Source organism: Balaenoptera ricei, chromosome 11 (assembly GCF_028023285.1).
Source record: "Balaenoptera ricei isolate mBalRic1 chromosome 11, mBalRic1.hap2, whole genome shotgun sequence".
In the NCBI taxonomy this organism is placed as follows: domain Eukaryota; kingdom Metazoa; phylum Chordata; class Mammalia; order Artiodactyla; family Balaenopteridae; genus Balaenoptera; species Balaenoptera ricei.
This window is the reverse complement of record NC_082649.1, coordinates 58153117-58179680: the sequence shown is the minus strand read 5'-3', so window position 1 is coordinate 58179680 and position 26564 is coordinate 58153117. Positions and strand designations below refer to the sequence as shown.

The window sequence follows — 26564 nt, the reverse complement described above, 5'->3', positions numbered from 1 at the left end:
CGTAACAGTGGAATGAGAGGCATCACAAGGCAGGGTGGGCTGTGGGGAAAGAGCAGGGGAGGTAACTAAAGGAGCGCTGGGAGATTAGCGTGGCGGGTTCAGCTATACTGGCTCCCAGAGCTCAGGCATCACACAGAAGACGGGTAAATCCTGCAGCAGGACTTACCCCACCTGCAGTGAAGAATGTTGGCGTGGCCCTGGAGAGAGGTCACAGCAGATCCTGCAGGAACACTGGGCTTCTCAACTGTCTCCGAGGGAAAACGACCAAAAAGATCCTATTTATGAAGGAAGGAAGGGACTGATTCGTGTAGGTGGCCAGTGTGGGTTTCCTCGACTGCTTGTCTTGGGCTGTTTTCCCCAAAGGCCCCTTCCTTTTACGGGATTCAGGAAGCTGTCTGCTCTGAGGGTACTCACACACACTCACACACACTCACACACACTCAGTCCTGGGAGGAGGACTCCATCCACACCTGCACCCACATACTCAGAGGAAACTGACACCACCGGCTCCTTATGCAAAGCAACTTCCTCCTTCAGAACAGGAATGGGCAGCCAAGGATTATTAGATGTAGAAAGAAACCCAAAAAGTGAAGAAAGATTCCAAACCAGAATCTGAGGAAACTAAAATTAGTTTCCTCGGGGTAATCTGAGAGGCTGTTGCATCCATAAGACAATAACAGATGACTATAGAAAAGGAACAATTCATAAAAAAAAAAAAAAAAAAAAAAAGCTTGAAATTGAAAAGCATGATTGCCAAAACAAGGGTATCCACCAGAGACTGAATTAGTGACCTGCAGGGCCAAGGGCATATCCCTGAGCGAGGAGAAAAACCCCAAGAGATGGAAAATATGAGGAAAATGGTTAAACTCATGCAGTATAGATCCAGCAGGTTTGTGGTAGACTGTGGTAGCTATTGTTTTTACTGTCCAGCAAGCTTTCCCACCTGCCTCTTCTGGAGCTGGATCCTTGCCCCTTGCCCCCCTTGCCCCCTGGATCCTTGCCCCCTTACCTCACAGGAGGTAAGGCCTGTGAGGGGAGGTGACCAAAGAGATCCATTCAGAGTGTATCTCTGGAGAAAGCAGATTTCATTTTTCACAGAGGTTATTAAGCTGGGAATGCATGAGCCTGGAGCTCCAAGTGGCCCCCTTCCCTGGGGCATTGTGGCCAAGGGCCCCTGCCAATAGGGGAGAGAAAGGCCAACAAAGAGAGAGAAGCAGAGTTGAAGGATGGGGTGGGTGCAGGAGAGGGAAGGAGGGCGGACAATGAGAGAGAAGTAGAAGACCAGACAAAGGAAGAGGCTGGAGCCCTGGATTCAGTAGGGCAGGAATGCCCAGGTACATGAGCCAATGGTTCCCCCTTTTTTGCCTAAATTGATGTGTTTCCCTCACTTGCAACTGTAAACATTCTGATTAATACAAGGTCCTTTAAGAAGAAAGAATAGAGATAAGAAAAGAAAGGAAATAAGCAGAGACTGAATAAAAGGCATTCATTCTGCCTGAGGAGAAGACAGACTTAACCTTCTTATTTAAGGACCATGAAGAACCAAGCAATTACCAGTGGGTTTGAAAAGACTCATACTTAGACCCATAATGTTAGCTGTAGAAAAGCACATTTGAATGAGACATTGCTGGTACTTTCCCCCCTGTTGCTGGTCCAAGTACCAAAAGTCTGAGAATATCTGTCACTGTGAGAGTCTGGGGTGATGGGCATCTCATACCCTGGAGGTGGAAGTATAAAATGGCACATTCTCTTTGGAGGATAATTCAAGTATTCATGAAGATTTAAAGTGAGCAGTTAAAGTTTTTATAACAAAATACAAAATACATGCAGAAATGACTACAAAACAAATATACATTTTAAATATCTATACAGTTTAAAGAAGAATAATAAAAAGAACATCTGTGTACCACCCCCGCCTAGCTTAAGAAACAAAATGTTACCACCAGTCAACTTAAGAGAATGAATATTATGCTTCAAAATAGTTTGAGAAGGGTGGGGGGGCAGAAATGGATGAGGCATGTGGATGAAGCAGTATTTGCCGTGATTTGATAATTACTGAAAGTAGATGATGGATACACAGGGGTTCATTATACTATACTATTTTTATATACGTAAGAAATTTTCCATGAGAAAGGAAGGAAGGAAGGAAAGGAGGGAGTGAGGGAGGGAATATCACTAATAACCTTTGAAATCTCCAGTGTGTTCCTCCCAGAATACAATGGTATTTGCTCATTTAAAAATGCCATGTATACACTCAACTAATATTTGACAAGAGAGCCAAGAATACCCTAAACAGGGACTTCCCTGGTGGCACAGTGGTTAAGAATCTGCCTGCCAATGCAGGGGACATGGGTTCGAGCCCTGGTCAGGGAAGATCCCACATGCTACGGCGCAACTAAGCCTGTGTGCCACAACCACTGAGCCTGTGCTCTAGAGCCTGTGAGCCACAACTACTGAGCCCATGTGCCTAGAGCCTGTGCTCTGCAACAAGAGAAGCCACTGCAATGAGAAGCCCATGCACTGCAACGAAGAGTAGCCGCCGCTCGCCACAACTAGAGAAAGCCTGCGCGCAGCAATGAAGACCCAACGCAGCCAAAAATAAATAAATAAATAGATAGATAGATAAATAAATAAATAGATAGATAAATAAATTTATTAAAAAATTTAAAAAAAAAAGAATACCCTAAACAGACATTTCTCCAAAGAAGACATACAGATGGCCAATGGGCACATGAAAAGATGCTCAACATCACTAATTATTAGAGAAATGCTAATCAGAACTACAATGAGGTATCACCTCATATCAGTCAGAATGATCGTCATCAAAAAGTCTAAAAATAATAAATGCTAGAGAGGTTGTGGAGAAAAGGGAACCTTCCTACACTGTTGGTGGGAATGTAAATTGGTTCAACAGTTTTGGAGAACTGTATAGAGGTTCCTTCAAAAACTAAAAATAGCATTAAAATATGATCCTACAATCTCATTCCTGGGCATATATCCAGAGAAAAATCATAATTCAAAAAGATACATGCACCCTGATGTTCACTGCAGCACTATTTACAATAGCCAAGTCATGGAAGCAACCAAAATGTACATCAACAGATAAATGGATAAAGAAGATGTGGTACACATAGACAATGGAATAATACTCAGTCATAAAAAAAATGAATGAAATAATGCCATTTGCAGCAACATGAATGGCCCTAGAGATTTCTTTTTTCTTTTTCATTTTTGGCTGCGCTGCACTGCTTGTGGGATATTAGTTCCCCAAACAGGGGCTGAACCCGGGCCCCAGCAGTGAAAGCGCCAAGTCCCAACCACTGGACTGCCAGGGAATTCCCGAGATCATCATATTAAGTGAAGTAAGTCAGACAGAGAAAGACAAATATCATATATCACTTATATGTGGAATCTAAAAAAAAGGATACAAATAAAGTTATTTACAAAGCAGACACAGACTCACAGACATAGAAAACAAACTTATGGTTACCAAAGGGGATAGTGGCGCAGGGGTGGGGAGAGATAAATTAGGAGTTTGGGATTAACATATACACACTACTATATATAAAACAGGTAAACAACAAGGACTTACTGTATAGCACAGGAAACTATAGTCAATATCTTGTAATAACATATAATGGAAAAGAATCTGAAACAATATATTATGTGTATGTATAACTGAATCACTTTGCTGTGCACTTGAAACTAACACAACATTGTAAATTAACTATACTTATATTAAAAATAAATGAACACTCAATGGGGAAAGGACAGTCTCTTCAACAAATGGTGTTGGGAAAACTGGATAACCACATGTAGAAAAATGAAATTGAACCCCTATCTTACACCACTCACAAAAATTAACTTGAAATGGATCGAAGACATAAACATAAGATCTGATACTATAAAACACCTAGAAGAAAACACAGGGAAGAAGTTCCTCAACATCAGTCTTGGGGATGCTTTTTTGAATTTGACACCAAAAGTACAAAAAACAATAAGAGCAAAAATAAACAAGTGAGGGGGACTTCCCTGGTGGTCCAGTGGTTAAGACTCCACGCTCCCAATGCAGGGGGCCCAGGTTCGATCCCTGGTCGGGGGACTGAGATCCCACATACCGCAACCAAGCCTGCATGCTGCCAACTACTGAGCCCGTGCTCTAGAGCCCTCCCGCCACAACTAGAGAAGCCTGCACGCCGCAACCAGAGAAGCCTGTGCGCTGCAACGAAGACCCAGCACAGCCAAAATAAAATAATTAATTACAAAAAAAAACCAAGTGAGACTACATCAAACTAAAAAGCTTCTGCACAGCAAAAGAAGCACTGAACAAAATGAAAAGACAACCTACCAAATGGGAGAAAGTATTTGCACACTGTGGACAAAGAATGCTGCCTGCCATTTCAGTAAACAAAGGATGCTGCAACCCTCAAGCCAGCAGTCACTGCACCTGCCTCCACCAGTGCACCCTGAGGGGAATTCAGGATGGAGAGAGACAGGGTACCAGCCATAAGTAGTGAAGATGCATATTAAAGGAATGATTTCAATAAGCCCAGAACCTTGCATCTTCCCATACACAGAAAAGAACTAAAATCATTAACTTGAGATGTCTGTTTTTTGTGATTAGCAGTAGTCTTTTGATGTTCCCCTGTATGTTTTTTTTTTTTTTTCCAGCAAAAACTCCCATATATTCTGGCTCCTCCCTTACCTCAGAGCTATCTGAGAGGCTGTTTTCTGGACTATAGTCCTCAGTAAGGTCCCAGAATAAAACATAATTCTCAACTTTTAGGTTGTGCTTTTTTTTTTTTTTTCAGTCAGCAATAACACATATCTGATAAGGGGTTAATATCCAAAATATATAAAGAACTCATACAACTCAATAGCAAAAAGCCAAACAAATCAAATTTTAAAATGGGCAGAGGAACTAGACATTTTTCCAAAGAAGACATCCAAATGGCCAACAGGTACACGAAGAGATGCTCAGCAACACTAATCATCAGGGAAATGCAAATCAAAACCACAATGAGATATCACCTCACACCTGTTAGAGCAGCTCTTTTCAAGAAGACAAAAGATGACAAGTGTTGGTGAGGATGTGGAGAAAAGGGAACCCTTGTACACCACTGGTAGGAATGTAAATTGGTTCAGACATAACAGAAAAAGTATGAAGGTTCCTCAAAATATTAAAAATAGAACTACCACCTGACCCAGCAATTCCACTTCTGGGTATATAGCCAAAGGAAGTGAAAACAGGATATCAAAGAGATATTTGCACCCGCATGTTTACTGCATTATTCACAACAGCCAAGGTATGGAGCACCCTAACTGTCTGTCAGCAGATTGATGGATAAAGACGATGTGGTATATGCGTACAATGGAACATTACTCAGCCATGAGAAAGAAGGAAATCCTGCCATTTGCGACAACATGGATGGACCTTGAGAACATTACGCCAAGTGAGATAAGTCAGACAGAGACAAATACTGTAATATCTCACTTATAGGTAGAATCTAAAAAAGCCAAGTTCGTGGAAACAGAGAGTAGGATGGTGGTTACCAGGGGCTGGGGGTGCCCAGCATCTGGAAAGATGCTGTTTAAGGGTACAAACTTGCAACTAGCAGGCGAATGGGTCCTGAAGATCTAATGTGAAGTATGGTGCTTATGGATACCAATACTGTATTATATACATCAAATCTGCTGGGAGACTTGATTATTCCCACCACAAAAATGAAATGATAATTAGGTGAAGTGATGGAGGTGTAAGCTAACGCTACAATGGCAATCATGCTGCAATATACAAATGAATCAGGTCAGTATGTTGTACAACTTAAACTTAGTGACATGTCAATTGTATTCCAATAAAAGAGAAAATCTGCCACAGTTATTCTGCATCCATTCTCCTGCTGATGGACGTTGGCTGTTTCCAGTTTTTCACTGTCATGAACAGTCCAGCTATGAGCCTTCCAGCATGAGCACATGGCTCCCACTGCACATGTGTAAGTCTCTCTGGGATTATATCCAGAAGGACTGATGCTGGACCAAGGGTATTGTTACCCTTACTAGGTAACAATAAAGTGTTGTCCAAAGTGGTTGCATTAATGTATATTCCTTTAGTATATACACACTAGAAGGATATATATACCCCATAATATTACTAGTGAATGATCTCCAGGTAATAGATTATGGATCATTTTCTTTTCTGTAATTTCCAAATTTCATAGGATAAACACATATCAAGACCTTTAAATTCTGAAACGTCTATAGACAAATACGTAACTACACACAACATAAATAAATATGCCACGAATAGGCATAGAGTGTGTCGTACTGGCTCCCCCACTACCCCCTCACCTGCAGGTCCCGTTTACCACCTCCAGCTCCAGGACGGTCTGCAGACACTGGCAGTGCCGGGCCTCCAACGTGATGCTCACTCTGCACTCCCCCAGTGGCTGAACTTGGCCACTGGACGGCTCGATGACGAAGGGAGACACCTGATGGGGAGAAAGACGAGGAGTGGGGACACGTGCAACTGCAGAACTGGGTGCTGGCCATGAACAACCAGGGTCGCCCCCAAGCTGCCCCCACCCTCATCCCCCGAGCGCTTCTAGGATGCAGAAGGAGGCAAGCGGGTGGGGGAACACAGCTGAGCAAGAGCTCAGGACGAAGAGGATGAAAACTGAGTCTCCAAGGAAAGGAGGTGGAAGGCAGAGGGAGTTGCCCTCGGCGTGGTGGCCCTGAGAGGTCTGCCCGCCCCGCTGCGCAGGCGCGCGTCAGGAGCTGTCGGCTTCAAGTAAGGAAAGCCACCAAGCCCCCAGACTAGGGGAGGGGACAAGCTTCCACGTGGCCACAGATTTGCCCTTTGCACCTGTAACTGTGCCATTTCTGGGACAGACCCCTCCCCATATCCTGTGCTGTAGCTCCTCTCTGAAGCACCTAGATGACAGTATCCGCTGCACGTTTGTTTCCTAAGTTGTTTTACAGACGCTAAAACCACCACCAAATGGAAGAAATTAACTACTTGATGACCATGAGCACGTAGTCCCCAGACCTACTGGAGCCTGAGGACTGATAACGTTAACCCCTGTGACACCGCCCTGTTACTTCACCATCCACCAAGCAGAGAACTGTGCACGAACTGATCACATACGCTACGACCCACCTCCCTCACCTGGCCTTCAAAAATGTTTTGCTGAAACCCTTCGGGAAGTTTGAGGGTTTTGAGCATAAGCCACCTATTCTCCTTGTCTGGCACCTTACAGTAAACACTACACCTTCCTTCACCACAACCTGGTGTCCGTAGATTGGCTTTACTGCACGTGGGCTAGCGGACCCAAGTTTGGTTCGGTAACACACCCACGTGGTCTCTTCCCCACCCCGTCACGCCCTCACCTCACTCAGTCCCACTGCAGGCTAGTTCCCACTCACCTGACATGCCCACCCCCTGCCCCATACCAGGCACTAAAAGGGAAAGGAAAAGGCTTGGGGAGAAGAGTGCCCCTCTTCCTGTCCTGGCTGAGGCCAGGAGCACCAGCCTCACTGCGCGGCCCCAGGGCCCCAGATGGGCTGCACTGGCTAGTCGGGGTGTCACTGGACGTTGAAAGATCACAGCCAGGAGGGAGGTTACTCCTCTTTGGTCTCTTCCTTCCTTGAGACCAAGGGCATGAAGGAGTGCAAGGCACCTGCCTGGAGGGAGACCTGGCCGCCCCTGCCCGGTCCCACCCCACCTCCACCCTGGCCACCGTGCTGTGCTATCTTGGGCCCTGTGCCCTCTCACTTCAGAGGTTCCACCGCCCTGGCAATGGAGGGAGGGTGGGCTGGCCTACGTCTCAGGAAACGTGGCTGGCGTGCTCTGGCCTGGCTTGTCCAAGCTTTGGGCCCAAGCTCTGCTGGTAAGGAAAGAGCCCCTTTGCTTTCTTCACTCGTTGTTCCTCACGTGCCTCTCCTTCGGAGCCCGGTGGGTGTGGGTGTGGGTGTGGGTGTGGGTGTTGGGGGGTGGGGGGGGCTATGGTCTGGGGCTGGGTTTCTGGGTCCCCCTGGCCTGGGGACATCTACAAACCCCAAATCTCAACATTATTTTTGAGAGCTCACAAGAATACAGCGCAGAGAACTGTAGAAACAGGACTGCTACCAGCTTCGATTAGGACATAAATCTTAATGTACTGTGAAACTGACAATTACTTCAACTGTAAAATGTAGTTATTCTTCACAATGGGAGAAAAACACAGACTGGGAATCAGAGAACTGGGATCTGTTACGATTCTGCCACCTATTAGCTGTGTGGCCCCGGGGAAGCCCCTGTCCCTCCCTGTTTCTCCTCTATCAAGTGATGAGGTTGGCTGAGGTCCGTAAGTTTCCAACTGTGCTCTGGGAAATCCCAGGGGTTGCTCAGAAGTCCTAGGGCAGGGAAGCAGGATGTGGGGAGTGGCAGGGTGGGGCAGGGATGCCTGACGAGGGGGCCTCTGAGAGCCAAGAACAGTCATACTCTATTCTAGATCTTGGGCTTCTGTTGGAGGTTTCATTTGAAGAAAAGGTTACTGATAGCACCCTGCCCACAGTCCCAGCGCCAGCCTCTGTTCCATGGTCCAAGCAGTGTGACCAGTGAGCCCTGGGGGGGCCAGTGCTAACTCCAAGCCTGTGGAACAGACCACATGGCAATGTTTCTTGGCAATGGTGTTGGCCAATTCGATGCAAACTGTCATAACTTCTAAGTTTCAGGGTGCCTAGTGGAGAAGCGAGGCCGCCAGGTAAGGAGAGTGGCTTCCAAGTGGAAAGGAAGAGTCCTGGAGAAGGGAAGGTGCACTGGCAGATAAGATGTATGTGTGGCTGTGACTCTCTTTCCTCAGCTCCTGAATGTGGAAGGAAAAGTGTGCAGCCCTCTGACCAACAGGGGAAGTGGGCAGCAGGATGGGGGACCTGGGGAGGGAGGGTGCTTTCACCAGACAGACCTGGCCAGAGTCTCGCACGTGCAGCAGCTGCTCCGACAGAGCTACAGTCACCACGTGGGAAGGGTGGGCATGGTGAGCCAGTGGTTTATAGCTAGCTGCCTGCTGGTGTGGCTTGGGCTTGTTCAAGATTGAACATAATATATATATATATATATATTTTTTTATTTTTGGCTGTGCCCCGCAGCTTGCGGGATCTTAGTTCCCTGACCAGGGATCAAACCCAGGCCCCGACAGTGAAAGCACCTGAGTCCTAACCACTGGACCACCAGAGAATTCCCCAAACATGGTGTTTAAACATGATGCCATGGGCTTCCCTGATGGCACAGTGGTTAAGAATCCACCTGCCAATGCAGGAGACACGGGTTCAAGCCCTGCAGAGCAACTAAACCTGTGCACCACAACTACTGAGCCTGAGCTCTAGAGCCCATGAGCCACAACTACTGAAGCCCGCGCACCTAGAGCCCGTGCTCCGCAACAAGAGAATCCACCTCAATGAGAAGCCCGCGCACCGCAACGAAGAGGTGGCCCCCGCTCTCAGCAACTAGAGAAAGCCTGTGCACAGCAACGAAGACCCAACACAGCCAAAAATAAAATAAATTTATGAAAAAACAAAACAAAACATGATGCCATAATTTAAATGTGATGATGACAATGCTTAGCCACTTTTAATATTTTCTAATTTTAGAGTAAAAGGAAAAGTGCTATTTGAGTGGAAATGATTTTCCTTTTGGAGCCTTTTGGTTTGGGCGGCAAGCTCACCACCTGGTGGCAGGTACTCAAAACTGCAAGCAGGCTGGGAACCTCTGCAAGGAGCCCCGCGGCCTGCCCCTCCCCGGAGGCCTTTTGGAAGCTTCCTGCCCAAGTCAGCTGCCCGTTTTCTTCCTGACTCTGGCTGCTCTGAAAGGAACAGGAAAATCCAGTTCGGGGTTAAGTTCTGCTGTAGAAAGGACCCCGACTGCCTAGAGACAGGGGATGGGGGACTCTGCGAGGCAAAGGTCACCAGGCAGGCGTTTCCTCTCCCAGCCTCCACGCTCTGAAGGCACCAGCAACAGTTCCACGGCTCACACACCACGCGGGTTACTCGGCTCCTGGGGGGGGGTGTGTGTGATGGGGGTGTGTGTGGGGGGTGGCACCACGAGCCAGCATCGCAGGACTTACGCCCTCTTGCCTTTCTTGCAGGCAGACCCTGCTCTCCTTCATGGACCACGTGGCCGGGAGCTGGCTGACGTTCCGGATCTGGATGGAGTTTGTGGCTCTCTGCCCCAGGCGCAGCAAACCAAACTGAAGGGCTGAGACGTCGATGACGAGGGCAGGCCCCTGAGGCACCCAGAGGGGCCCGTCACTGGGCCACCCGGGCCGTGGGCTCTGTGCCCTACCCCGGCTCCCCGTCCGGCCCACCCAGCCGCCCAGCCCCACCAGAGGCACCTTAAAGGCCGCCTCGACGTGTAAGACCACCGGTGAGGGGGAGTCTTTGATTTCACACAGCAGGTTCTGGCTCATCGGGCCAGGGACACCCCCGGTAAAGTTCAACTGAAAATCCTCCACCTCGCTGGGCTCTGAGGGAGAGGAAAGGTGAGCCGTGGACAAAGGAAGCAGGGGCAGGTCCCCTCTGTGGCCGGGCTCAGATACCTGGCCTTGGCGGACTCCTTACCCACCACAGGGCCAGGCTGCAGCTGGAGCGGATCAGGGGGCCACGGACCCCTGCACAGGCCCCTTTCACCTCGAGCTCTCCTTCCCCAGCCAGCCCCTCCCTCAGTCCCTGCAGTACCGATGGTCCCTGCGCAGGGCTCCACTTCAATGACGTGGCAGTCGCTGATCTTCCCCCACGTGTACCTGATGGCTGACTTGCTGTTGTTCCACATCTGAAAGACACACCCCGAGCCGGCCTCCCCGTCAGATCTGTACTTGCTAAAGGACTGCGGGATTGTGGGCTCACAAGAGGTCCTCTCGACACCTTCCCAGCTAAATCCCAGCCACCCAATGGCACCAACGCACACTGCAGGGTTTGTGGGTGCCACAGCCGGTCAAAGATCCCTAAACCCAGGAAAGGGTGCCACAGTCCTGTCGTTTGGAGGATGCTGGGAAGCTGACAAATGACAGACGTGCCCGGCCCAGCGTCTTTTCAAACCAAGTGGGTTCCGGGGCTCTGGGAAGAGCCTCAGCTTCCCTGCAGCGACCACCACTGCTGGCCCCGCCAGCCGCTTCCTCCCCATGCTCGCGCCCGAGTTCAGCACCATCTCGGGCAGCCGAGGCTGGGGAGGGACAACCACCTACCTTGAAATCCTTCTTCACGGTCATCCCAACGTAGTTCTCCCCGGGGATGATGAGGGCATATGGTTCTAAGAGAACCTGGAAAGGTTCCACTGAGCCTTTCACCTCGATTTCCAGGACAATCACGTCATCCACAGAGTACAAGGGATCCTTCGGGTTTTCCAAGTCCAAACTGGACACAAACCCACCATGAGCTAGGAGCCATCGTGTCCCCTATCTCTGGTCTTGTGAAAAGAAAGCGCCCCCTGCCCACAGCTCCCAAGCCCCCTGAAATCAGAGGCGTCAGCAATGCCCTGAAACAGATGAATGCCTGTGGCTGTGACGGCAGCTCAACCACAGGCCGGGGACGGGGGTCCCTCCCTGCACCTCGAGGGACCACCCCGCAGCAGCGTCAGCCTGGATCTCCACACCAGCTGACCGGAGGCCCCCCACCGACAGCTTGCTCAGGCAAGCGCTGGCAGAGGTGACGCCATGGGACAAGACCTTCCCTCATTAGTCACCACCACCCAGGGGCCACCAGCCTAGCTGCCCAGCGGTAACCGTGAGCCTGGGGCACAGCTCCAAGGTTCCAGGGTGGCGAGTCCCGCGAGCTGTTCCCTGCTTGCGGAGCCCGCTCCAGGCCTGGGTGCCAGGGCAAGGCAAGGCGCTCCCACGCGCCAAAGCCTGCCGGGGGTCAGGGGCTCCTCCACTCCGTCCCAGCACCTCCCCCAGCATGCCCAACTGCCCACCCCTCAGCGAGGGGCCCGGTTCCCGCTCACCTCATGGGCTCTGGGACTTCCTCCAGCACCATCTGGAGCACGCTGTGAAAATCCCCGGGCTGCAAGGCAAACGCAGCACCCTGAAGACAAATGCCTGCCCCAGGGAAGGCTGGAGCCAGGGCAGGCATGCCTCCTCCCTGTGGCCTGGCCCCCAGAGAGGTCTTCCACGAGACACAGCGCTGCTTCCCTTGGCAGTGCCCTCAACGAGTCTGAAGCACCGCACCCTCCCGGGAGAGGCCGTGAGGTGGCTGCATGCTGAGAGGCAGACCTGCTCTCTTACCAGCCAGGGTCCCTCGGCATCCCCCTCACACTCCCCCCCACCCCTCGCCCGGGACACACACGGCTTCGTGTTGGAAAGTGGGGGCCGTGTAAGCCTCACTCTGGGGAACCCCACCTCACTCTTTCTGGGGGCTTCTGTGGGCTGGGCAGGAATGGTAACACCTTTGATGTAGTAGAGACACGGAAGACACCAGAGCCGAGGAAACGAGCCCAGGCTCTGGCTGCAGATGGGGTGTGCAGGGTCGGGACCAGGCAAAACGAGCTGCACACCAAGCCCGGCCACTGGCCCCGCTCTTAGCTAAGCGCCAGCCTCGGCAGGATGCTAGGGATCTCGGCAGCGTCAGCTGTGGCTCCAGTGTCACCAAAGAACAGGGACAGAGGGTGAAAACATCGTGACCCAATCATGTGTGACCACCAAGACGGCCACACTCGAACCTCTCGAGGAGAGAAGCTCAAGAGGAACTCGTGGTCCGTGTGGGGCTTGAGAGCTCCCATGTCGGGGGCGATGGAGAAGGCCGTCTCCCTGTCAGGATGGGACTTGATGCTGTCCGGGCTGTAGGTTTCTCCAGGCATTAGGGACCTCAGGTTGGGCTTCATGATCTGCCAGCGGAAGGCCAGTTCCACGTGCCTGTGGGGATGACCTTGACAGTAGGCAGTGGATCCAAGGCCATGTCCCAATTCTGCCAGAATCAGGTCCCCCCAACCCCTGGCCTGGCCTGGCCCTGCTCCCAGAGTGAGCAGGAAACAACCCAGGAGCAGGAAGTGGCCAGGTCAGCCTTCAGGCCCTTCCCATGGAGGAGCCTGGGGGCACCTGGGCAAGGGAGAGCACAGGGGGCAGGGAGTCTGGAGACCTCCCAGCACAGCCCCGCATAGCAGCTGGAGGCTGGAGCCACAGTGATTTGGGGGAATCAGGCTCTAACCATCAGGCACCCCCCCCAGATATCAGGAAAATTTTCTGCCTTATCTTCTACCACGTGAGTTTTTGCCACATCGACCCCACCCTCTGCCTCTCCAGCTCTGGCCTCCCAGGACTACTGCTCTGGCCAGAAAGATATGTGCCCACTGGCTGCCAACAGGAGCGGTGACAACTCCATGGTGGTGGAAGGGGTGGGACTCGAGGCGTGCTGCTGACAGCAGGTGTCGGTGAGGGGGACGGCAGGTGAGAACTACTCATCCTGCCAGGAGACAGAGCCTGTGCAAGGCCTGGGTCACTTGGGCAGCCTGGCCAGGAGGCTCCCCAAGGTCTGTCCTGGTGTAATGACGGAGCTCAGAGGATGGTCAGGGAATAAATGGCAGTGAGAGCTGAACCCACAGGCCATCATCTGTCTGACGTTGGGACTTGGATGGCTTCCCCTCATGGGCTGGGCAGGACCTCTCTGGAAAACTGTTCCTGGTTAAGGATGCTCCAGAAGATCTAGAGCAACACCGTCCAATATGACTCCCTGCAGTTACGGACATCTTATAAATCGGCTCTGCCTAATATGATCGCCACCAGCTACCCGTGCAGCTGTTGAGTACTTAAAATGTGGCTGGTGTCACTGAGGAAGTGAGTTTTTACTTTTACTTAATTTTAATTGATTTCCATTTAAATAGTCACATGTGGCAACTGGCTACCATGATGGACAGTGCAAATCTGGATCCTTCCATCCTGTGCCCAGATTCCTCCCTGGCCTCTGGAAGGAACCACCAGCCTCACTGGGACCTCAGGCCAGGTGAGGAAGGAGGGAGGGTGTGTGCTGGGGTCCCTCACAGGCGTCACTCACGTGGCGTTTCTAATAATCAGCAGTTTGCTGGCCGTGGACTGAAGGTTTTCAGGCTCAAAGCGTATGAAGTGCTGGGCTGTTAAGTCTGTGAGCTCTCCAGGCTCCGGCTGACTTTTTTCACCAGAAACATAGATCAGATCCAGAGCCACCAGCTGCCCGATTCCTGAAAAAGTACAGTAGTGAAGTTTCCCTAGGGCTGAAACCAGGACTCTGTGGCCGAAGGCTGTCACAGGACCCAGGCCACCATCCACATGCAACCAGCCGTGATCGTGACCCCGGGAAGTGCACACTGGGGAACCCGGAGCCAACAGCACACAGGTTCATGTCCCCACGTCACCACAGACCAAAAGAAGGTGATTTTGATAACACAGCATGTAGCAGGCTCTCAATTAATACCTGGTGAGTGAAACTGGGTGGATGGTAGACAGACGGATGGAAAGAAGGAACAGGGCACCTTAAGGAAATTCAGCAGGATGCCCCTTCTAACTGTACAGGAACGTACAGGTGCCCTGGTCGTTCCTGTGTGAGTCACTGGCAATCCCCCAAAGGAGATCACGGTGAGTTTCAGAGTGACTCGATAAAAGATTGCCCCCCAGGTTTCCATCCCTCTCGTACTAGACGGCCCCTTGGGACAGTCCCGAAGCCCACGCTGGCTTGGGTCTCTAAGGTCTGACCAGAGCTAGAGGCCCCAAACCAGAGCCCTGGAGGCTGCAGCATCCCCTGAGTGTCCCCACCCCCAAGGGGGACCGGGCGCAGCTGGGCCACCCCTGGGAGCGCACCCAAGCCCACCTGTGGTCACCAGCTCCTTTATCTGGCAGTTGTCACACACGATGATGAAGGTCTGCTCTGCCTTTCCCAGGCTGGTTGGGAGGAACAGGACCTGGGGAAAGAAGGGCTGTCCCGCTGTCTCCCGTGCAGGGGGCTTCTACCCCCTCGCCCTCTTCTTCTCAGCTGCACCCCCTTCCCTCCGGTCTCCACTTCTCCCTCCCCTCCCAGCCCCTTCCCTAAGGCTAGGGGTTCAGCCCAGGCTCCACCGGCTAATTTGGGGAGCGTGTTGAAAGGCTATGAAGAGAGAATTCATAGGACTGAAATACAAATGGCTCTTAAATAACATGTTTAACCTCATTCATGATAAAAGAAGTGGAAATGCAAACCACCCAGGAGAACAGTTTTTCATGCCTCCTACTGGCAAAGAGCAGAAACTTAGCGATCATAAACACAGTGATAGGATACCTTAATTTTCCTCAAAATAATCTAGAGGGGCAGGGCAGGGTTTGGTGGGAAGAGACGGAGGGGTATAAAGGAAATAAGGTTGGCCAAGAGTTGATAAATGTTGAAGCTGTGTAATGAGTACATGGGTGATCGTTCAACTATTCCATTTTTGTATATAGGTTTGTTTTGGGTTTTTGTTTTTGTTTTTCTTTTTTTTTTGCTTGGCCAGTTGGACTTCTGCCCTTTCTTTTTTTTTTAAATTGAGGTATAGTTGATTTACAATGTTATGTTAATTTCAGGTGTTCAGCAAAGTGAGTCAGTTATACACATATATGTATAGCTATTCTTTTTCAGATTATTTTTGTATATGTTTTAAAATGTCCATGATAACAGGTTTTTTTTTTTAAGTTTGATAACCCACTGTATTGGCAAAGGTGTGAGAATTAAAATAGGCACCCTCACGTACTGTGGTTGGAAGTACAAATTGATACAATCCACATGGTGGGGATTTTGGCAACATGTATCACAATTATGAGAGCAGAGACCCTGAGTCAGCAAATGCACATCAAGGACTGTATCCTTCTGGTAGGACAGAGTGATGTATGTATAAGCTATTCCCTGAGATGGCCAGAGATCAGAAATAATCTTCATGCAGGGGACAGTTGACCTAAATTATGGTTCATATGCCCAGTGGAATACTATGCAGCTGTAAAAAATATGAAATGGTAAGTGGAAAATACATGGTGCAGAACAGAGCACAGAGTGGGCAACTATTTGTGTGAAGGAAAAATGGAAACAAAGGAAAGAAGAAACCCTGTGCAGTTGCTTAGGTAGGCATCACATATCTCTGGGAGGGCACTCTAACCTGGTAAGGCTGTGGCCTCTGGGTGGCTGAGGAACTGGGGGGAGAGAGAGCATTTCACTGTGCATCTATTTGCATCTTTTGAATTTTTAATCATTTGAATCTATTTATTTGGAAATATGAATAAATTTTAAAACAAAATCCCAATCAATAAACAAAATTTACATAAGGAATGCAAAGGGGAAAACCTCCCCCTGACTCCCCCACTGCTCCCCAAAGACTGCTGCTGCCACCCTCTTCTTTTCCTTGGGGATCACAGGAGGATGGGATGAGGGGGACATCATGGCCTGGGCAGGGGTGACCAGCCCCAATTCCTTAAAGCCACCACAAGGCTCTGACAAGGCCTGGGCTATGCCAAGAGGACCCGGCTCACCCCTCGGCAACAGAGGAGGATGGATAATCCCTACTGTGCTCCTGAACTGGCCTCGTCCCGACTCCAAGAGCCAGGTTCTTATCAGGATCAGATCATCACGGACATGAACAAGACAGCATTGCTCCAGAACAAGACCCCATCAGACCCTTGAAACTGGAAAGGAGCTGATAAAGGAAGCCTTCCTTTACATCTTGGCAAAGAAGCTTATGGCAGTGGTCCTCAAACTTCGCTGCACACACAGAATCACCTGGGGAGCTTGAAAAATCCTATGCCCAGGCCACACCCCAGACCAATTAACTCAAAACCTCAGGGCTGGGGCCCAGATGTCAGCGTGTTTGCAAGTTTCTCAGGGGACGGCCATGTGCAGCTGAGTTTGAGAACCTATGGCTCTTGGCTCTCACTACCTGATGACATGGTGTAGGCCAAATCCCCCTCCCCAGAACCCAGATAGCTTTTACTCTTGAATGTGGGTGCGTCCTTCAACAGGCAAGTGAGGAAGGCCATGCACGCTTGTGGCAGCCCCACACCCAGCCATGGGACAGCACAGCGTCAGACTCCTGGAGCAGAGGGTGGGGTGACAGGGGCAGGAAGACATCACCATGTCTCACAGCCTCTTCTGGGGACCAGTGAGCAGGTGTGACAGGCCCAAGGGACCATGGAAAGGGGCCAGTTAGGAAAGGAGGAGCCCACATCCCGGAGGTCAGACTCTGGGAGCTTCTGCAGAGGTTCAGGATGAGGCCTAAGGAAGGCGGGCCTTGTTGACCATATAACTGAGGATAAAACAGGAAAGAGAAGAAAGGTACCAGATTTAGGGGGTGGGATGGTCCAAGACAGACTGAAGGACCGAGGGGAGATCCTGGAGGCAGCTCAGATGTTGGTGGAGGTGACCCCCAGGCTCACAGGTGGGCAAGCAACGCTCAGGGATCGTGGTGGCATTGCTAGGGCTTTCTGCACTTGCTCTGTGAGGGAGGTCACAGGAGAGTCAAATGACATCACCCCACAGAATGCAAAAGCATGCTCCTACACAGAAACCGCCAAGGCTGGGACCTGGGAGTGGATATCTGGGTCATGAAAACACAGAGGCGGGAACTCCCTGGCGGTCCAGTGGTTAGGACTCAGTGCTTTCACTGCGGTGGCCCGGGTTCAATCCCTAGTCCGGGAACTAAAGATCCCACAAGCTGTGTGGGGCAGCCAAAAAAAACCCCCCAAAAAACAAAAAACCAGAGAGGCAAATGATATCAAGCGAGCAGTTGAGGAAACAGCCAACCAATCATAAGGAAAGACAAGCTAGCGTCTCATCACCTACCTGCATGAATACGGCCTGCCCCGGAGCCAGCTCAAACACTGCCGGCAGGATCCCGAAGGGAGACTGCTCAACAAAGCCGATGGTTGCAACAGCCTTAAAGAAAAGCAGAAGAGGACCCAACAGCGTGGAAGAAACTGTAAACTCTCGTGCTCAGATGACACGCTTCCCTCCTCCAAACATCCGTTCTGTGATCTGAAGGGTCTTATGGTTCATCCAGTCTCCTGTTCATGAAGAAACTGAGGCTCATCCGTTCAGCAAGCACTTACTCAACCCGCACCGGGCACTAGATGGGGTGCTGGTGGTTAGAGACGAGTACAAGACAGAGCGTCCACAAAGAGCTGCCTGCGGGTAGGAGGTACAAGGACCACTGACAAGTGTTTCAGACGCAAAGCAGGAGGTGTGAGAGATGGCCTCCCCCAGGAGGTGGGCTCCCAAAGCACAGTCCTTTCCCTACTACAGCAGCCTGTGTGGTTGGTGCCGGCTTCTGTGTCGGCCTCCATCCTCAACCCACCCCTGGCCATGAGCGCCTGAGTCAAGGGAAGCTGCCATCTTGTCAGCAGAGCTGCAGCCCAGGTGCCTACACAGGAAGCCACTTAGCATGCCAGGGACACAGACCCAGGCCTCCAGGACCCTGGCAGGTAACAGAAACGAGTGAAATGTGTGTCTGGGAACATGTGGTCCTCTGGATCTGTCGCTTGTTTCGAGAGACACAGGTACAGCAAAATATCTCTGCTCTGAGACAGATAACAGTGTGAGTGAGCGTGACCATCAGTGGTGTCAGCACCTGGCTGCCCTGGGGCGAGGAGGGCAGAGCTGGGCAAACAGGAGGGGATGTGCACGCCCCCTGCTTCTCAACTCCAGCTGACAGGCCACGGTGGATCCTGGCCCAGGGCTGCACGTCTCCCAATGTTTCAGAGAGACTGGAAATGCACATTTTTATATGAAGTCTCTCTATTTTTTAAAAAATATTTATTTATTTGGTTGGTTGGTTGGTTGGTTGGTTGGCTGCGCCGGGTCTTAGCTGCAGCATGCGGGATCTTGTTCCCTGACCAGGGATTGAACCCGGGTCCCCTGCACTGGGAGCGTGAAGTCTTAGCCACTGGGCCACCAGGGAAGTCCGAAATCTCTCTATTTTTAAATGGTGGCTCCAAAAATGTTTTTAAGCCCTGTGCCAAATAAATATACCCACAAAATTCAGCCAAAGAGCTGCCAATTTGTGACCTCTGCTATATTCAAACATTTGCTACTATAATGACTGACTGAATGAATGAATGAATGAATGCAGGGACATTTGAGTCAGGTCTTGGAGGATAAGAGAGGTGACAGGACCTGCCCGGGGTCACACAGGTATTAGGGGAGTAACAAGAACTACAGCGCTGGTCTCTGTACATGTTGATTCTCATTGGACCGTGGCAGCTGGAGAGAGAGGTTATAAAATTCTGTTCTCTGTGTGTGTTTCCACTCACAGGTGTACTCGAGCAAGTCCCTCACGGGAGTTATTTCCTTTGATGGATTTGCTCTTTTTTCCAGGTAGCAATCCGTGAGCACTCACTCTGAAGCTTGGCGGCGGCCAGCTCTTTTTAGGCATAATGCAGAACTTGCCCACGCTGAAGCCCACGTTTTTGCAGATGAATCTGGTCATCTTCATGCCCCCAATGAGGCAGTAACCACAGTCCAACACCGGCGACACTGCAGCCACAAGGAAAGATGGGCAAGAGAAACAGCACAGGCCGTCCTGTTGTTGTTCTCCGGAGGCCCAGCCCGAGCTAAGAGCAGCTGTGGAGGGGCGAGGGGGATGGATGGGGACAGGCCCACCCCTGCTCCCACACGGCAGCGGCGCCTCGGGACTCCACGCGCTCGGGCTTCAGCCAGTGCCACCTGGCATGGCCCTGGGGGTTGTGGTCAGGGGGTTGTGGTCAGAGTCCCAACTTGCAGCTTGCGGCCAGCTGAAGGGACTCGTAAGTGAGGGCGTCCAGGCAAAGCCAGCCACCCCATGGCCACACAGGTGACACCCATGGAGGGCTCCAGGCACTCCTGCTTGCCTCGCCGTGGCACAGGCCCACTCAGGGTGTCCCTGAGCCAGCGACGCCTAGGCTGGGGTCAGCTGGGATGCTGGCCTCCTCTCCCGACGTGTGTCACTCAGAGGCAGCCTCCAGGGGAAGCAGGATGGTCGGGGCCTGACACGGGAGGACTGTGCGCAAGCTTCTGGCAGGTCCCTTCTCAGGACCCACAAGCCCCTGCCCCAGGGGACAGGCCGTGTGCTGCCACCAAGGGGCCCTGTGGGCAGGCGGTCCTTCTAGGGGCACCAGCCCTCCCTGAATCCCGGGGGCGCAGAGAACACTCACGCGTCAGCACTGGGGGCGGCCTCCGGGCCTGCAGGGGGACCAGGAGCGTGTGCGCTGACTGCGTCTCCACTAAAATAAAGTCATCAAAATCCCCAAGGCAGTCGGGAAAAAACTGGACAGTGTACTGGCAGGTCATCCCAGGAGCCACCATCCCACCTTTTCCTGGGAACATCCCTGCGGGGGACAGAAGCGACAAATGAGATTCTGGAGACCAGGTAAGAAGACCAGGGCCTGGGGCGGCGGGGGGAGTGATAGGGTCCACCTGGAGCGGTCAGGCGGGGCCAATGGCTTAGCATTTACTTTGTGGGCAGCAGAGAGGTATTTGAGGTTTCTGCGGGGGTTGGGGGGTGGGACACAAGATCAGAGCTGTTGTTCAGGAGAACACTGCGTCACGGAGGCAGGAAGGCTGGCGGGGAAGCCACTGCGATGGCCTAAGTGAGGAACCAGGGGTCCTGACTGAGGGCAGTGACAGTGCGCAGGGAGAGGAGAGGGCAGAGCCGAGCCTGGAGGGACGAGATCCGAGGAGGAGCTGTCGGGACTGGGGGCCTTCGGTGGAGGGTGGGTAGGAGGCCTCTGCGGAGCACGAGGGGTGCAGCTGTGGCGTCACCCTAGGGCCTGGTGGGCGTGTAACCCGGGGCAAGGCCAGTACACGATGTCGAGGCCGCCCAGGCCGCTGCCACCCTGAGCTCACCCAATCCCAGAGCGAAGTAGGGCGTGGACGGCGGGAGGACTCGCAGATGGCGGCTGGTGGACGTGGTGTTCTGCAGCGAGATCACCATCTGTTCAAAGGCAAAGCGACGTGTGTGGACAAAGGCTATGAAGTCTGGGGTTCACTGAATAATATGGGAAGGGGGTGGGGGGATAAATGTATTGAACCTGGCACGGTAGAGGAACTCCATACATGCATACACCTTTGCCTTCTATTTCATAAGCTATTACACTGGGAAAAACGTATAAATTATAACGTGGCAAGCCGTGTTTCCATCACCCAGCTTAAGAAGTAAAACATTAAAAATACAGATGAAGCCCTGCCCCAGCCTCCCACCAGAAAACAGCTCCATAAATTTGAAGCATGTCTTCATAGGTATGTATGCCTAAATCAACATTTAGATCCATTTTTGGCCAGCACAACACATTGCCTCAATCCACCTGTAAACCAGACCCAAGTGTGGAGAGACCCATATTATAGTTTTAATTTTTATTTCTCTGTTATTAATGATGATGAGCATCTTTTCGTATGTTTATTTGCTATTTGGGTTTCCTCTTGTGTGATGTGTCTGTTCGTAGTGCCAATTTGCCATTGGGTACTTTGTCTTTTTCGTACTGATTTGTAGGAATTCTTTATGTATTCTGGGTACTAATTCTTTATAAGGTATGTGTTATACCTTATAAAGTATAAGTATTGGATTGGCCAAAAAGTTCGTTCAGTTTTCTGTAAGACGTGACAACCCCGAATGAACTTTTTGGCCAACCCAATATATAGCTTGTATAAGTTTATAACTTGTATTATCTTTTGATGTACAGTTTCTAAAATTTTAATATAAAATTTATCAACATTTTGTTCAAGGTTTATAATTCAGTTTCGAGAAATCTTTCTATATCTCCTATATTTTCTTCTTAAATTTTTGCTTGAGATCTTTGCTGGAAAGTATTTTATTTTGGCTATGGAGTGAGGTAGGGATTAAATTATTTTCCATATGGCAAGGATACTAACTCAGTTTTGCCTCTTCAGGTCTGCACACGTGCACGGGACAGCCCTGGCACCGTACCCTCAATCTGCTGCTATTCTCCAGACTCGGGGCTAGCTGCAGCCACTGCTGTCATTACGGATCGAGGTGTTCATGGCAGTAGCTGCCCCTCACGTCCACTGAGGCAGGCCTCCAGAGAGTCTTGCTCCCAGCCACACAAGGCAAACCCCCAAGCAATGAGAGGCGGGATCCAGCAGTTTATGAAGGGATGTCTCACAAGACAAAATAATCGATTGCACTTTCTGGAAGTCAGCTCAGTAATTCTTGTATTGGCTCTGCCTCCTTCCATCCCCTTTCCTCACTCCTCCCTGGAATTGTAAATGACAGCACAAAATCTCACCACCTCAGACTCCGCATTATGGGGAACCCGGGCTATGACGCTGTGCGTCAGAAAGGTCCTAAAACAGCAGACCCTTAGGATGTGATTCTGGAGTTGGCTTTCTCCCCAGTCTGGCAGCGATAAGAACTCTAGCTGGTGGGAAGTAGGGTGTGATGAACCCTGGGATGCATCACAATTACTAAGGCTTTCACCCATGGTCGACTGAAATGAGGTGCAGGTAGAGGTCAGGCATTGAAACGTGGTAGCTACGGCGTGGTTGCAAGGTCTGGGAAGACAGTAATTACGAGGATTGCGGAGTGGGCTGGTTTTCCTTAACAGCACTGGAAGCCTTGGAGGAAAAAACTGACAGGCTCAGGGCAGCCAACTGCCAACTCAAGGGCCACCGTGAAGACATTCCTTGCATTCCTGGGTTATACTCAATTTGCTCCTGGGGTGGATGTTTGTTTGTGTGTGTGTGTGTGTGTGTGTGTGTGTGCGCGCGCGCACATGTTTCTTCTTGCTCGGTTTTTTACTTAGTATTTCTGAACCTATGTTCTTTTTTTTTTTCTTTCAAATGTCTTTTAAATTTACCAAAATATGGAAAGAAAGCAAAAGTGAAATTATAGGAAACATAATAAGCCCCTGGCTTACAAGGTACAGATCTTTATTCCTACCACAACTCCTTAGCCTCCAGCACTCACAGCCAGCATCCCATTCTGCTCCCCATCTCAGGACAGACAAGCCCTCTCACAGCTCCAAAAGGCTGGGGGATGAGACTGGGCTTACGTTCTTAAGCAAGACTGGCTTATGGCTTTCATTGTCATAGCTCCTAATTTGGCTTTGGTGTCAAGGTAACATTAGGCTCTTAGTCCAAAATAACATAAAACTGGGTGACTTATGAACAACAGGAATGTATTTCTCACAGTTCTGGAGGCTGGACAGTCCAAGATCAAGATGCCAGCATGGTTGTGTTTTGGTGAGGGCCCTCTTCCATTCACAGCTGGCACCTTCTCACTGTGTCCTCAAGTGGCAGAAGGGGCAAGGGATCTCTCTAGAACCTCTTCAGAAAGGCACTAATCCCATTCACGAAGGCTTCACCCTCATGACCTAAGCACCTCCCCAAGGCCCCACCTTCTAATACCACCATCTTTGAGGGTTAGGATTTCAACATACGAATTTTGGAGGGACACAAACATTCAGACCATAGCAGGCTCATTACCTAAGAATGAGGGTATGTTCCTTCTTTTTGTAGTCTCTGACAGTTTATACAAGATCAGGATTAGCTTGAATGTTTGATGGTGTATACCTGTAAAATGATCTGGGCATGGCGTTTCTTTTGGTAGAAAGTTTTCTTTTTAAGTTATTTTCATCAAAGTTGGACAGCCACATAGTTTAAAGAGGCAAAGAGTTCTACAAAATTTCGAAAATAGAAATCGTGCCCTCTTCCCCTGCCTCTACCCGGCCATTTCCCACACCCAATCACAAACACTTCTTCCTCCTTTAGCTGATTATGTTGGAATTTACTTCCATGGCTCCAGATGGCATGCTATTTTTTTTTTTCCAGTTTTAGGCATTAATTATGGATGGGTGATATGGATATTCTCTCCTCACCCTTAACCAGCTCACCGCATGCCATACCCTTCTTATCCCTCATCTTCCCAATGTAAGTTACATCATACTCATGGTTAGATTAGTAATGCTTACATTATTGTTGCTATGTAAATGCTATTCACAGCTGAGCATGAAATTCTCCCTTATACAATTTTTGTTTTTCCAAAACTTAATCAACCAACTATTTTGTTTGCTATGTACTTATCAATAATTTAATCTCTTTCCACTACCCTACAAATCTCTTTCCAAGATGTCCAGATGTATCAGGGACTCTTATCAGTGTCACCCTCACAAGTCAACCCTTCCTAGAGCCTTCTGGCCTCTTCTAATCTGGACTGGTCGCTTGCTACACATACTGCTATGACCGAGGACAGGACAACCCCTGTAGCGGTTTTCAGACACATCCAGAAGTTCTTTGACACTCCTTCCATTGAGAGGTGAGGTCTATCTATGTAGCTTCCCCTCGAATCTGCACTAAACTTAGTGACTCGTTCGTAACCTATAGCAATGCGGAGGAAGTAATGACTTTTTCATGTATTCCAAGGGAACCGAACCTCCAAGGTTAGGTCATACAAAGTGAAGCAGGGACTTCCCTGGTGGCACAGTGGATAAGAATCCACCTGCCAATGCAGGGGACACGGTTCGAGCCCTGGTCTGGGACGATCCCATATGCCACGGAGCAACTAAGCCCATGCGCCACAACTACTGAGCCTGCGCTTTAGAGCCTGTGTGCCACAACTACTGAGCCCGTGTGCTACAACTACTGAAGCCCACACGCCTAGAGTCCGTGCTCGGCAACAAGAGAAGGCACTGCAATGAGAAGCCCGCACACCACAACAAAGAGTAGCCCCCACTCACCGCAACTAGAGAAAGCCCGCGCACAGCAACAAAGACACAACACAGCCAAAGAAATAAAAATAAAATTAAATCTTAAGGGGCTTCCCTGGTGGCGCGGTGGTTAAGAATCCGCCTGCCAATGCAGGGGACATGGGTTCGAGTCCTGGTCTGGGAAGATCCCACATGCCACGGAGCAACTAAGCCCGTGCGCCACAACTACCGAGCCTGCGCTCTAGAGCCCTCGTGCCGCAACTACTGAAGCCCAGGTGCCTAGAGCCCGTGTTCCGCAACAAGAGAGGCCACTGCAATGAGAAGCCCGTGCACCGCAACGAAGAGCAGCCCCTGCTTGCTGCAACTATAGAAAAACCTGAGCGCAGCAACGAAAACCCAACGCAGCCAAAAAAAAAAAAAAAAAAAAAGTGATGCAACCTCCCCCTTGCTTGCTAGGATACTCACTTCGAAACTCTGATCACTCACTTTGAGCTGCCTGATTACCCTGAGGCGGCCATTCTGTGAGGAAGCCCAGGCCACATGGAGAATCCATGTGCACGTGCTCTGTTAACACCCTCAGCAGACAACCAACATCAACTACTATGTGAGTGAAAATGCCTCAGATAGTTCCAGTCCCATCTTTCAGGTTACCCCTGGGCACTGACTTTTTCCAGCTAAGGCTCCAAACATCATGGAACAAGCCATTCCCATTGTGCCCTGTCAGAATTTCTGATCCAAAGAATCTACAAGCATGATAAAATGGTTGTTTTAAGTTGTTAAGCTTTGTAGCAGCAGTAACTGCAGAGCCCCTTAACCATTACCGACCTGGGCCTTTCCTGCACGTCTCTCCTATGCTGGATCTCTTGTTTCCCACACATCAAGCCTTCCCCTTCCTTGGTTTACTAACTTATATAGGGGAGCATGTTCCCTAAGAGTTTCCTGAGAAAGGGTGCATGGGACATACATTTTTAAAGACTTGGCAAATTTGAAAATGTTTTTATCCTTAAACTTTATAGTTTAGCTGGGTAAATAACTTATGCACACAGTCATATGCCCAACAGATGCAAGGTGCGTTTCTAAGAGACATCACTAGATACAATTCAATTTATATAACGGACAGTGGCAGACTGCGTTTCTCTTTTGGGGAGGCTTGCCCTGGGGAAACCAGCCACTGTGCTCTGAGGAAGGGAAGGGAAAGGAAAGGAACTACCTGATGTGGAGAAGCCTCAGGCAGAGGAACTGAGGTCTCAGCTGAAAGCCAGCACAACCACCACACATGTGAGTGAATGAGACTTTGGCCCCAGTCTCTCGGCTGCGACCCCAGACATCGCAGAGTAGAGACAAACTCTCCTAGCTGTGTCCTATCTGATCAGAAAGCAAACTGCTGTTTCACGCTGCCAAGTCTTGGGGGCAATTTGTTACATGGTTACAGTAACTGGAACGCTGAACACATTAAAAGAGACTCCAATGAAAGTTGCCCTTAAAACAATGCTGGAAGGGACCATTTTAAGTACTTCCTTTCTTTGTTTTCTTCTATCGAGTACTTTTAACTGCAAATGCTGTTCTTAAGTCCCAGAACATAATACATCTGGGCTGTATGCCTCCCACAGTATAAATATTTAGAATCCTGCAACTGGACATGCAATCACTGCGGTGATCTGACCCTGAGACTCACTAAACTAGATGCAGAGACTTCCATAAGTAGAATGTTATTCCAAGATTCTTCAGATGACTGTAGGTGGAGGGAGCTATAGGCGTGGAATGGGAGGAGGCACTGTGGAATTAGACTGCAGTTAGAGGAATCAGCATGAAGTCATGATTTTAAATATGTAAGCACATGGATATGGATATATGCATGTTTATGTGTATATATGCATTTACATATATATAGATGGACCTATGAAACTGTTATTTTTCCCCACCTCTATCCATTTAAAGGACTTAGAA

The 26564-nt window shown here is 50.1% G+C and overlaps 1 protein-coding gene across 10 annotated transcripts in view; it reads right to left on the bottom strand.

Annotated features, from left to right (window-relative positions):
- DLEC1 (DLEC1 cilia and flagella associated protein) overlaps nt 1–26564 on the bottom strand; it is a 107260-nt gene that overhangs the window by 20132 nt on the left and 60564 nt on the right. For 9 of the 10 annotated variants that reach the window (XM_059939188.1, XM_059939187.1, XM_059939190.1 and 6 more), the window contains 13 exons: nt 20803–20890; nt 20112–20285; nt 19319–19455; nt 17767–17859; nt 14803–14893; nt 14014–14176; nt 12686–12878; nt 11972–12030; nt 11217–11385; nt 10711–10804; nt 10368–10498; nt 10101–10259; nt 6349–6488 (listed from right to left, as the gene is read on the bottom strand). In XM_059939188.1, coding sequence (XP_059795171.1) covers nt 6349–6488; nt 10101–10259; nt 10368–10498; nt 10711–10804; nt 11217–11385; nt 11972–12030; nt 12686–12878; nt 14014–14176; nt 14803–14893; nt 17767–17859; nt 19319–19455; nt 20112–20285; nt 20803–20890 — 1691 coding nt within the window. The remainder of the gene's footprint in view (nt 1–6348; nt 6489–10100; nt 10260–10367; nt 10499–10710; nt 10805–11216; nt 11386–11971; nt 12031–12685; nt 12879–14013; nt 14177–14802; nt 14894–17766; nt 17860–19318; nt 19456–20111; nt 20286–20802; nt 20891–26564) is intronic. The other variant, XM_059939194.1, reaches the window with a different exon arrangement.